General features: G+C 39.0%; 1 protein-coding gene and 1 long non-coding RNA gene across 2 annotated transcripts; both read right to left on the bottom strand.

Moving 5' to 3' along the window:
- Positions 1 to 745: 745 nt before the first annotated feature.
- LOC135157283 (uncharacterized) lies at positions 746 to 3,911 on the bottom strand. The gene has a single exon (XM_064112359.1). The coding sequence runs from the start codon at positions 3,445 to 3,447 to the stop codon at positions 2,812 to 2,814; it is 636 nt and encodes a 211-aa protein (XP_063968429.1). The 5' UTR covers positions 3,448 to 3,911; the 3' UTR covers positions 746 to 2,811.
- Positions 3,912 to 4,989: 1,078 nt separating this feature from the next.
- LOC135157267 (uncharacterized) lies at positions 4,990 to 12,117 on the bottom strand. The gene is made up of 3 exons (XR_010296280.1): positions 11,971 to 12,117; positions 8,929 to 9,048; positions 4,990 to 8,570 (listed from the first exon to the last, which is right to left on the bottom strand). It is a non-coding gene; the product is annotated as an uncharacterized LOC135157267 (long non-coding RNA).
- Between the last annotated feature and the right edge of the window lie 438 nt (positions 12,118 to 12,555).

Raw genomic sequence — 12,555 nt, forward strand, 5'->3', positions numbered from 1 at the left:
AAAAACAGTTTTGAGAAGAAAACACGTGGACAAATGATATGCCATTGCTCGCCGTTTAATTCCGAACGAGGCATCAAAACACAGAGGCAATATGCCTAAATAACATAAGAGGTGATAAACCTCAAAACAGTCTGAACAATGTCGTAAGACATAACGAAAAACTACATCTGTGGCATCCTATTAATCTTACTGAAAGATATGGTCACGTGATCGCCAGGAAGGGTAGTAACTCCTCCCTGGGACTGTTGATCACGTGACCCACCCGCAGGATAGTAGTTCCCACGGGTGTTTCCCTAAATCTTGGTAAACAACATCTTTGGAGCATATACTTTGATATCAATATTGGTGATCTGTCAGGTTTCAAACAAATTGTTTCTGAACAAAAACCTTCTTCACTTCTAAAGCAATGTATCATGACATGCTCCTCCTTACCATTTACATATAAAAGTCATAATTAGCCACATAATGCTCTATGCTGCCTGTCCTTAAGTCCTACCCAACCTCCCAGCCATATTGTAGGCCTAGTCACTTTAATATGACTATCTGGACAGTGGACTTCTTTAAACCTGAGAATATAATATGTATGACATATAAAAGTATACATCTATCCTATGGCCATCTATTCAACAATGATCTGCCTTCTTGATAAACTCGTAAGTGCCCTGCCCAACCTTCCAACCTTATGCAGGCCAAAAAAGTTACCTCCAGATGTCCTTGTTCCTAATCTAAAACATAAAATCATAAAATAATTCAATATCTCTCCCAACCTCCCAACCATGATGAATGACTGTCTAAATTCTGCCCAACCTCCCAGCCTTAATGCAGAAATCAATGTCTTTCCAACCTACCAACCATGCTGATCTACTGTCGTAACTCTGCCCAACCTCCCAACCATGATGACTCATTGTCTAAATTCTGCCCAACCTCCCAGCCTTAATGCAGAAATCAATGTCTTTCCAACCTACCAACCATGCTGATCTACTGTCGTAACTCTGCCCAACCTCCCAACCATGAGATGTTTAATAAGAATATCATAAATCGTGATACACAAAATTTCCTACACACGGTAATTCTCAACAGTAATTCAGCTCTACGCATGGACTAAGATATCAGCTTGTATGGTAACATATGTGCTAAAGTCACCGCTACACTGCATTGCCTCAGAAATATGCAACCCCCTTAACGATCCCGTGACTAAATTCTGTATTGACGCCGGGTCCTCCCATCCCGATAATATATTACCAATGTACCTGGGTGGGAGTGGAGGGGAAAAATTTGTTGCCTCGAAGGAATTTCAGACTGCAATGGCTTTATTACGTGCACACGTTACTAGTATATTCCACAACGCACATGTTTCCCGCTGTGATTAGATCACATGTTATCCGGTTATTGATCACATGCACAATCTGTATCGATTTGGACTTTTACACATTATATTCCTCTATGAACCTAACACTTGTTTCTCTCAAAAATTTACTGATCACTGAAAATGATCATTACCTTTTGAGAAGAAAACACGTGGACAAATGATATGCCATTGCTCGCCGTTTAATTCCGTACGAGGCATCAAAACACAGAGGCAATATGCCTAAATAACATAAGAGGTGATAAACCTCAAAACAGTCTGAACAATGTCGTAAGACATAACGAAAAACTACATCTGTGGCATCCTATTAATCTTACTGAAAGATATGGTCACGTGATCGCCAGGAAGGGTAGTAACTCCTCCCTGGGACTGTTGATCACGTGACCCACCCGCAGGATAGTAGTTCCCACGGGTGTTTCCCTAAATCTTGGTAAACAACATCTTTGGAGCATATACTTTGATATCAATATTGGTGATCTGTCAGGTTTCAAACAAATTGTTTCTGAACAAAAAGCTTCCACCCAATTAATAATTTTTTTTTTTTTTTTTTTTTTTTTTTTTTTTTGCCCCGTCATAAGTCGCATGATTCTGGAGCATACATGAACTTGTCATGCTTGCAAATAAAGCTACCTAATATATTGGCATGGAGCTGCATTAAACACTTAACCTCACATGAATGGATGCAAAATGCCTATAAAAGGACGTTCCTTCTAGGGTAAACTAAAGCAACTTCTAGTTGATATAATCATCTCAGGACTAAATGCATATAAGATGGAGGATACTGAGCACAATGGCCTGGATAGGGCATTACACACCATTTACAAACATTATCATGTAGCCCTTACAGCAAAACCTTCCAAAGACCATCAGTATCCTTTCAAAGAGTATAAACAAAACAGTATATTTTGCTCTCCTGTCTTAATTATCGTCCTTTCTTTCCCAGTTCGTTTTCGGTTCTCAAATTTATGCACGTCACCACAGGGACAGCCCCGTCTTGCGATTTCTGATCAACTAAGCAATTCCAAGAGTAAATAATGTATTGTACAACTACAATAAACAGGCTTTACCAAGCTGATTCATTCGAAAGAACTGGTTTGTCATAATTGACCTATACACTCTCCCGTGCAGTCCCTGCTTCTCACCCCTAAAATATGAAGAATAAAAAAGAATTGTTCGTCTATCTATTCATTCTATTCAGTTGTTCTTTCTTTCTTTTTACTTCCAAGTGTTATTATCCTCAATCCAGACACGTGCATATCATTATTGATAATAGCAAGGTAGTACTGTTGACGGTGCCCTTCACAAAGCCCGTAAAATGAAGTATGTACATAAACGACTAGAAACAATAAACGTAATAACACTAAGATACATTACAAAAGAAAAAAAAACCTTGCCAGAAGCCTCGAGTTCTCAAAATGTTTCTCAAGCTCGTCTCCTCTCCATATCTAAACAAATCCTGCTTCCCTTGCTGCAGTTCTGAAACTGTCAATGAGAATGTCTGAACCCGAATCAGAGAGGTGCACTCTATCTCTATTGAAGAGGCTGTGGATTGTGGGGTCAAATTCATGTTTGATGATGGTGGTATCCGACATCCTGGCTAGTTTCCTCCTAGCGTATTTGTTAAGAGACTTACGAACTCCATCCAAGGCCTCCTGTGAATTAGAGCCTTGCTTGCGACCATAGTAGAAGAGCCGCGGTAAAATACCAGACCAGGTGATATGGGTGTGCGGCATTCTCGTGCGTAGATCTTGGATGGCTGTGTCAATTGCCATCCTGCACCGGCAGACATCATACTGTCCGATGTCATTTGATCCTAAGTGGACAATAGCTAATGCAGGAGGAGTGCCGCATCTCAGCCGGTTAGAGACCATCCTGGGGAGATCCTGGAGCATGGTGCCGCCTTGCCCATGCCAGCAGACCACGATACCTCGCTCTCCAAATGGCTGATAGTTGCGTTGTGAAGCTCGTTCTTTTGCTCTTCTGACCAGGCTATCCCCTACAATCCAGATCCAGTTTCCAGTCCCCTCTGCAATAAAAAAATGAGAGTTCCCGGAAGTAACATGTTCTACACATGTACACATGCCCAGTGCACTGACATCTTTCTTGTCATATTACATTTATAGCTGATTGGCTATTATCTCTGTTATTGTACTTTGACAACTGATTGTAGTTAAGTTGATAAGTAGGTTAGGATGTATGATGTAAAGAGCTTTGAGAAAGTTTGAAAGGCACTATATGAATATTGAATTATTACTCATTATTGTCATCATGAACTTGGATATCCGTTCACACGCAAAGGGTAATTACAAATATGCACCCTATGCAGTATCCAATTGTCTACATTGTTATTAGCCGGCTAGATATATCTTTATTATTATTGTGTTACTTCTGCTTACATACATGTTTAGACAAATTACAAATGTGCTCCCCATGTAGAAACCCACTACTCGGCTAACTGGATTCTACCTTTATTATTATTGTATAGTTATGAATAAATGTAATAATACGTGGATGAAACTGCGACCAAGTATAGCGAATTATAAGTATCCCTTACAAAAAATTCCTGTAGTACTCTGTGATATGTACTGCAGGAAGTATCGCAGGAAAGTACTGCAGGAATTACGTGCACGTAATTTGGGACGGTACTACAGAAATGTACAACAGGAGTACAACAGGTCCGTGTCCTGTGATACTTCCTGTGGTAATAACCGCATAAGTATGGCAGGAAGTATGACAGGACACGATCACCACAACCGCTACAACCGCTACAACCACTACCACACTACTATTAGTACTACAGGACAGTATCACAGGATAGTATCACATGATAGTATGACAGGACAGTATGACAGGATAGTATGACAGGACAGTATGACAGGACAGTACTACAGGAATACCGCAGACCAGTATCACAGGGAAGTACTACAGAACAGTATCGCAGGACAGTACTACAGGAGTATCGCAGGCTTCTGGTACTGTGTCCTGTAGTACTGTCCTGTGATACTGGTCTGGTATTCCTGTAGTACTGTCCTGTGATACTGGTCTGGTATTCCTGTAGTACTGTCCTGTGATACTGGTCTGGTATTCCTGTAGTACTGTCCTGTGATACTGGTCTGGTATTCCTGTAGTACTGTCCTGTGATACTGGTCTGGTATTCCTGTAGTACTGTCCTGTGGTGATAAATAGTATCACAGGACAGTATGACAGGACAGTACTTTAGGAATTCCGCAGACCAGTATCACAGGAAAGTACTACAGAACAGTACTACAGGACAGTACTGCAGGAATACCAAGAGACCTTACCGCAGGACAATTCCTGCAGTACTGTCCTGTGGTATTCCTGTGATACTGATCTTTGATATCTTCTGTGGCATTATTGGTCTCATCCTGCAGCCTTCTTGTGATACTTTACTGTGGTAATCCTGCAGGGGTATTCTTGTTGATTTCCTGTGACAATCCTATGGTATTGTCCTGTAGTAGTCTGTGCGATTTTCTCACGACACCGTCCTGCACTGGTTTGTTAGGCGTAGTAGTTTGTAAGAATTTCCTGTGATCCAGCACAACAACTTTGACATCTTGACTAATGAAAAGAGGCGTGAAAAAACCCACAAATTTGCAAAGACGTTAAAAGCATATTCACATACCTTTATTATGTATGAGCTGTACTATGCACAGTATAGAACATCTTTGATATCATAAATGACTGCTAGAATAATGCAGTAACATTTCATCTTTAGGATAAGACATGTACAAAGATTTATATCCATGAACATTGAGATGCCACATGAACTACTTTCACTATTCATACATTGCTGCCATTTTGAGATCACATAAAGAAAGCTAGATTCGACCCAGAATCCTTCCCTCTAACACAACAATAAGCGATTATTATTAATACCTTGGTCACATTCCTTGACCGGTTGCCTTACGGCGAGACAAAATCAGCAGTTTTAGGTATTCCTGTACAAACCACCCACGTGTAGCTGGTAGTAGCTGGTACAAGGATGATTAAGACTGTTAATTTTGACTCGACGTAAGGCCACGAGCCGGCGAATGTGACCAAGGCTTAACCAGTATTATGGTTGCAAAAAAAACTGTAATAGCTGAGCAATTGCATTTTCCCCTTCTTGTCAACACCCGATTGGCTTAATACTAAAAGCAGAACATCCTTTACTCAACCATGTTATGAAACAATGGATAACCACTTCTGCATGTACAGATAATGCATGGTGCACATACAGTAAGGGATGAAATTATGATGTGTTGATCACCAGTATAAACTTAAAGTACATGAACGTAATCATAATCACTTCATTTTGCTCAGAATTCACTTAAGTCCATAAATACTGAAAGATATTTTTGAATGAATTTCACATGATTTAGAACGTTCACCATAGGTTAGAAAAAATATTTACATAAGATTACTTTGCCAAAACGTAGATCAAATCTATTGAGACATTAACCTTTTTGACATTGAATAGGCATATCATTTTACACAGTCTTCTTGTCTAAGAATTGCTCCAACTACGTATTGAAGGGTTATATATGAATGTAAGCATGAGCCCATCATAAACACGAAATTGCGGCATGTAATTTGATTTGCTACATGTCATAATTGATAACTAAATGACGTTCAATACTTGATGTTGCTACATAAAATAATTAAGGTCATGTGGCAATGTGAATTCATACCTACTCGAGTCATTTAGTAATTTCAATTAGTATATGACCTAATTAATTATGACATATAGCTCAAAATTGACTTGAATAATTATGACCAATTTGATTGACCTCAATTATTTGAAGTAGCAACATCAATTATTTAACATAAGCACTCTCAATCGAGGTGGAGTAACTCTTCTTTAGGTCATGTTACTATTCGAATTGGAACATGTCATTGTTTAGGTCATGCAGCAATTCAAATTACTTGCTCAAGTAAACAATTACAATTGTAATATCACGCAAAATGAATTAGCTGTACATGACATAATTCTGTTCTTTGATGGGCTTATGCTTCCATATATTAAGTAAATGGCTTTAATTCTTAATGATTATCCAAAAATTCATATACATAAAATAAACCAATATGAAGAGCATCATATCCAAAGTGATCACCAGTTCACCCAATGTTACAGTACAAAAATAAAAAGCTGATTTTCTTATGTACTTTCACACATGTTATACATGTGCACTGTATGTCACTTGACCCTGGCAGACAATAGAATTGACAAGCAGTGAGTCCTACAATACATGTACATGTAGCTGCCTGGTTTGCATACTTTAATGTTATATGAATTTCAATCATGGCCATGTGCTGTTTATACACTAACTGGAGGGATCTTGTCATAATGTTATGTCAATTAAAAACTGAATAAAATCCCAATTATCCTGAATAGCTAGACTAGCCCCCTTGCAATGGACATTGTAATCTTGTTTTCTTTTACCTTTCATTATTTTTGAAAATTTTCATACAACTAGGGCTGGGACTAAAACCCGGGTACCCGAGTAGAAAAATCAATACCCGATACCCGAAAATTGCTCACCAGTATAATGTACATGTATTTGATTTGTATTGCGTAGTGTAAGACATGATTGTAACTCATTACAAAAGTACACAAGCCTTATTTTGAATTTCACCAATTACCCTCTAAATATCCATAAATATACAAGTTTTCAAGTGATGATGATGTGACCGAGATCGTTCAATCATCGCCATGTTTCTTTTGCAGCGCAGTGACGTCATCCAGCCACTGCGACGCAAACCAATTTATGAATGAAAATATAGTAAGCATGCGCATTGCAAGCCTCAGCCCCACGCAGTATTACGTCAAAACAAGTCTGCAATACTCTGTCACCTCATACCAAAATCGACCTACGAAGCACCAGCCAATCACGTTCTTGTTACCATTTTTAGTTCATCATAAACCGAAAATGGGAACACAATCGTGATTGGCTGGCGCATTTGACGCTCCGAAACCCGGAAATCAATTGACTTTGTTCACGTAGCGATACAAACTCACGAACACGATGTAATATCGATGCTACTTCGTAAGATTTTGACGGAAAAGCAAGAATAAAAATTTGCTTACCTGTGCAGTATCGGTGAGAAAACCTTTTATAATTCATATGATATATAGGAAAGTGGAATTCTAGGTCGATTTTGGTACGAGGTGACAGAGTATTGAAACTTGTTTCGATGGAATACTGCGTGGGGCACAGGAGGCTTGCAATGCGCATGCTTACTATATTTTCATTCATAAATTGGCTTGCATCGCATTGGCTTGATGACGTCACCTATGGGGTGTTTCCACCAGTCATATTTCAAGTGACATGATTTTCAGGTACCCACCCGAAAATTACCACGGGTACCCGAAGAGAAAAAACCCGAAAGTCCCAGGCCTACATACAACTCTTTGTTTTTTTTTATACTTTATCAAAGCTTTTATGATTATAAATGTAATTAAATAATTTGACTTGATAAATGTATATTACTGGTATACTAATTGTGAATTTTTAGCAAGAAACAGTATTTGTGTTGGATTAATACATAAAAATGTTGCGAAATTTCGGAACAGCGTACCCAGGCATCACAAATTTGGTCTCAAAAGATGTGCAAGACTTGAAAGTAAAAAGGCAGCTAACAGCCTCCCAGTTATTAACCCTTAGTTAAATTGGACCAATTTGACCCCCCCCCTTCCAAAAATTTTGCGACCATGCTGTCGCACAATTTTTTTAAAACATGCCTCTTTCTAGTCTTGTGCATCTTTTGAGACCAATCTTGTGTCACCCGGTACGTGGTTCTGTAATAACGTGACATTATGTAAGTACATGTCATACCAAAAATTGCTCAAAAACGTGATTTTGTGTACAAAGTCAATGCAATAGAGGAAAAAGTATGATTTTGTATTCTAATTACGCATAAATTAGTATTATCACTTACTAACAATTTGCGTGAAATAATTTACAATTTAATTTTGTAAATTATGCCCTAGACAACCCATGTGCCAATGTTAGACGCGATTGTGCGGTCAAGATCTCAAGGAAGGGGGGGGGGGGGGCCTGGAAACCCCCCCTCCCCCCTTCCCCGGCCATATCAACTCCCAAAATACCCTGGCTTTAGTTGACTTTCTGGCTCCTCTTGAGTAGTCACCATTCATTGGACAGCTTGTTTTTATCCAAGTCTGTATAGCACGAGGCAGCTTAATCTGTAGAAAAAAAAACACATACCATTACGATAACATGAACAACATAAAAATACAAGAAATAAGGTGTTTTGCCCCCATCTAGATCTCTTTTCACAAGTACATATCTATCGGATAATGAGGTCCTTGCGGCTATCTCTCTTAGCATATTCTTGCTTATAAAAGCAAACTAAGCCGAAGAGTGACAAACAATTTATAATGCAAACAAATTGTCATAAGCACATATTGAAACTCTTTAATAAAACAATGAAGAATAACTCTACATCTTCTAACAAGGATTACACTGTATGCCACTGCATGAATACAATCTGCTTAATTTTGTAATTATAATATCTACTGAAGTGAATGCCTATATAATCACCTTTTATGAACTCCAACCGTGTCTTGTACAAGAACATGGCCTTTTCTGTGTACACCTGTAGTATCTTTCCCACATAATGCTGGACTTGCTGCTCGATCATCCAGAGATCCCTCTTTGAATCTTTAATGAAATGAAATGAATTTGAGTGACATAGTAAAATTTTATTTGCAGGTTAATACAAATACATGATGTAATAAAAATACATGATAAAACTTCTTCATTTCCATATTTCAGTGTTACAATTCAGGTGCAAAGAGTCATATTCTTTAATAATATTCAACATAAAATCAATGAAAACTAGTGCTGTTGTCGATAGGCCTCATATCGACATTGATGTCGACATACGAAGGATTTTCAAAATTCCGACATGTCGACATGCACGCACCCACATCGACATGTAAACATAAAATAAAAAGGGGTCTAGCCTACAATCACGAGTGTAAAGATTAGCTGAAAAGTTAGAAGCATTTATCCACAGTAATTGGCGCGATTAAAAGGTTTATTCAGCTTAGCAGCGCATTAAATGAAAAAAGAATATCTGCGAGCTGTGCGGCAGTAGAAATACGTCAGTGCAGGGCCGGCCTGCCCGATCGAGCCGCCCTCGATATCCCGTTATAGCGAGAGTAGCATTCACCGTACCCATCCACGGAAATATGTACCCATCGCGCGCTATTCACCGTGCTTGATAATACGTTGCTCCTCAATGCATTACTTTTCACATAAACGTGAGCAGCAGCGAACACGTGTTTTTGTCAAAGTTGTGACTGCCGCAATTGAGCGCTTACTTCATATCCCGAAGTCACAGAAAACTTCCCTTCATTCGTTTGGAGATCGTTGCACGGATCGCCGCGGAAGTGATACTGAAATTATCGGTCGATTTTCATTACTTTTCATTGTCAAATTGAGGAGCTTGCGTTTGCAGCAATGATCACTGTTGTAATTGGTGATTCTCAAATTGGCTACGAGTGTTATTGAGCAATGCTTTCGAAACCGGATCCTGGTACAAAAACTTGATTCTCCAGAAAAAAAATGTGGATTAAATCGGTGATTTTGGAAGCTCAATTCCCGAACTGAGCCTGTATTATATAGATCTAGTGTGGGGATATCACTCGTGTCAAGGTGAATATATTTGATTGAGAGTGTTGTTCCACGATCGAATGCGTTTTTTTTATGTTAGGGAGCCCAGGCTAAATTACGGTCCCTTTTTCATGTCGACATTGTCGATGTCGGGATTAATTTTTAAGCGACATGTCGACATGGATTTTTGTTCCCGACAACAGCACTAATGAAAACATTAAAAGTAGAGGAGCATTTTAACCTTACTCACAGTCTGTTATTGTCGCTAAAGTCTTTACAATAAGAAGATTGGGCACTTTGCCGACATCGCGTAATGCTTTGCATCGATTTACATGTATAATAGTCTTTGTGCCTAGTCTTTTCTATGTAGTGTCTTTAATATGTAGATAAAACATGCGTCCTTTAGCTAGTTAGACGAACAATTTTGGAAATTAAAGACGGATCCATATTTTATCAACCGGAAGAGAAATTAGTGCTTAAATGAAGCTATTTGAGGGATATTGATGATATTTAGGGTGAATTGACTTCACATCTTTTCGTAAGTTTGTCATGTTCATAGAAGGCCGGACTTGATTTTATAGAAACCTCTTTTAAATTTGTGGGATTGCCTACCTCGAGTGAAGTTTGTGCAGGCTCCACTCCACTTCACTATTGCTACACTACGCTCCACCTACCCAAACTTTGAGACCGTGAACTGGATCTGCCGATCTGATATTCCGAGTGACAAAAAGTGGGATCTTATGGGGGGGGGGATATCAAATTCATGCAACATCACGCTCTTTAAAAAAATTAAAACTAATATTCTTCCTGCACACAAAGTTTCAGTTCTTCTCCATGCCTCTATCCGTCTCAAAATTGATGATTTAGAGCCAACATGAAGTTTCTCACACGTATCAATATTCAATACATCGCATGCGTGTGAGGTCGGTCGGGTCAGACCAGGCCCGGTATCTCGCGAATATTGCATCCGCATGCAATGTTTTGAAATCGGCAGCGAATTATAAATATGTGTGAGGAACTTCATGTTGGCTCTAAATCACCAATTTTGAGACTGATAAAAGCATGGAACTAAATGAAACTTTGTGTAAAGTAAGAATATTAGTTTTAATTCTTTTTAAAAATCAAGATGTTGCATGAATTTTATATTCCCCACCCCCATAAAATCCCACCTCTGTCACTCAGAATATCAGATCGAGTTCATGGTCTCGAAGTTCGCGTCTGTAACGTTGGCGAAGAACAATAGAAAACAAGATGGCGGCGTAAACATCGGGCAAGTCTCTTCCGTCTAATCATGATATTTTTCGCATTTTTTGGAATGAATTTCTTCTTCAAAAATAACGACGAGAGCGTAGAAATGTTGGAAATTAAGTTTTATCCCATGTACATGATTTAGGTCTAACGTTAGGCTAGATCTTTTAGAAGGAAAGTAGAAATCTCGGGGCCGGGGGTGAAAGTTTCAATTTTTGGCTTCCTCTGTGTGGGTATATGAGAAAGGATCCCTGGCTTCATATGAGAGTGACCTTACGAAGTTACGTTAGTAAATGATTTTCACTCTCTAGAACAGTAGAAGCCGCCTGGCTAGGCCTACAGCCATTCCCGATCACGATATTTTGAAAAGTGGTGGATATATTGACTTCAAATGTGACTGAGAGACTTGTCATGACATTTGGGAACAAATATTGGTGATGAGGTATGCTGGTATTAATCGGCCGGTGCGAAACTGCATTAGCGCCCACCCCTGACCTGGCTACAATCATGACAATACAAACATCCTCACCGCCGCCATCAATATACTACTAACTTAGCCAGCCGTTGGCCGTCCCCGGCCGCGCACACCGCAGATCAGCCCCCACCCGATAAGCGATCGGGAACAACGGCAGTGCAGTGGCCGTACGGTAATGATTAAAAAGTCAAAGAAATTTAAGTGCATGCCGCGCCAAACTACGAAAAATTGATCTAACTTACTGTTTAGCCTGTTGTGTGAATGTCTTAAGAAGTCGTTGTCCGAATCTGATCCATATTCTGTTAGTTTTTGTTGAAATATTGACGGCCTTCTTCATCAAGCTTCGGGTTCAGCTGAGCAGTTACGAACGTTTTTTTTCAAATGGCGGAACCGGAAACACGTATACGGTACAGTCCGTGCGTTTGTACGGGGAGCTCGGAGGGGGGGGGGGGGGGGGGGTCTTACTTTTTACTTGGCAACCAGACAATTTGACTATTTTCGCCATCATTTATATATCATATTATTAGCGTAAAGGAATTGAATAAAGTAAAATTCAAATATTTATTTCTTCTTCCTTTCTTTTTCTTTTCTATGTCTTTTAATTTTTTTCTTTCTCTTTATTCTTTTTTTTAATATAAGGATAGGATTTAAAAACATGTCTCACAATTTTACTGAAAATATGTTATATAGGCCTACTAGTATGCAAGTAGGATGACAAAGAAAGCAATGAGGAAAATCACAGCTCCAATCCTATGTATTTTTAATTTTATTTCTTTTCAAAAACACACATTTTATCCTTTCTTGCGATCGAAGGAAAGATCCCTTTA

This window comes from Lytechinus pictus, chromosome 17 (assembly GCF_037042905.1).
Source record: "Lytechinus pictus isolate F3 Inbred chromosome 17, Lp3.0, whole genome shotgun sequence".
Classification (NCBI taxonomy): Eukaryota; Metazoa; Echinodermata; class Echinoidea; order Temnopleuroida; family Toxopneustidae; genus Lytechinus; species Lytechinus pictus.

What these genes read in the sequence shown, in the direction of transcription:
- LOC135157283 (XM_064112359.1), bottom strand. Translation starts at nt 3,447, where the DNA reads ATGTGTACATGTGTAGAACATGTTACTTCCGGGAACTCTCATTTTTTT.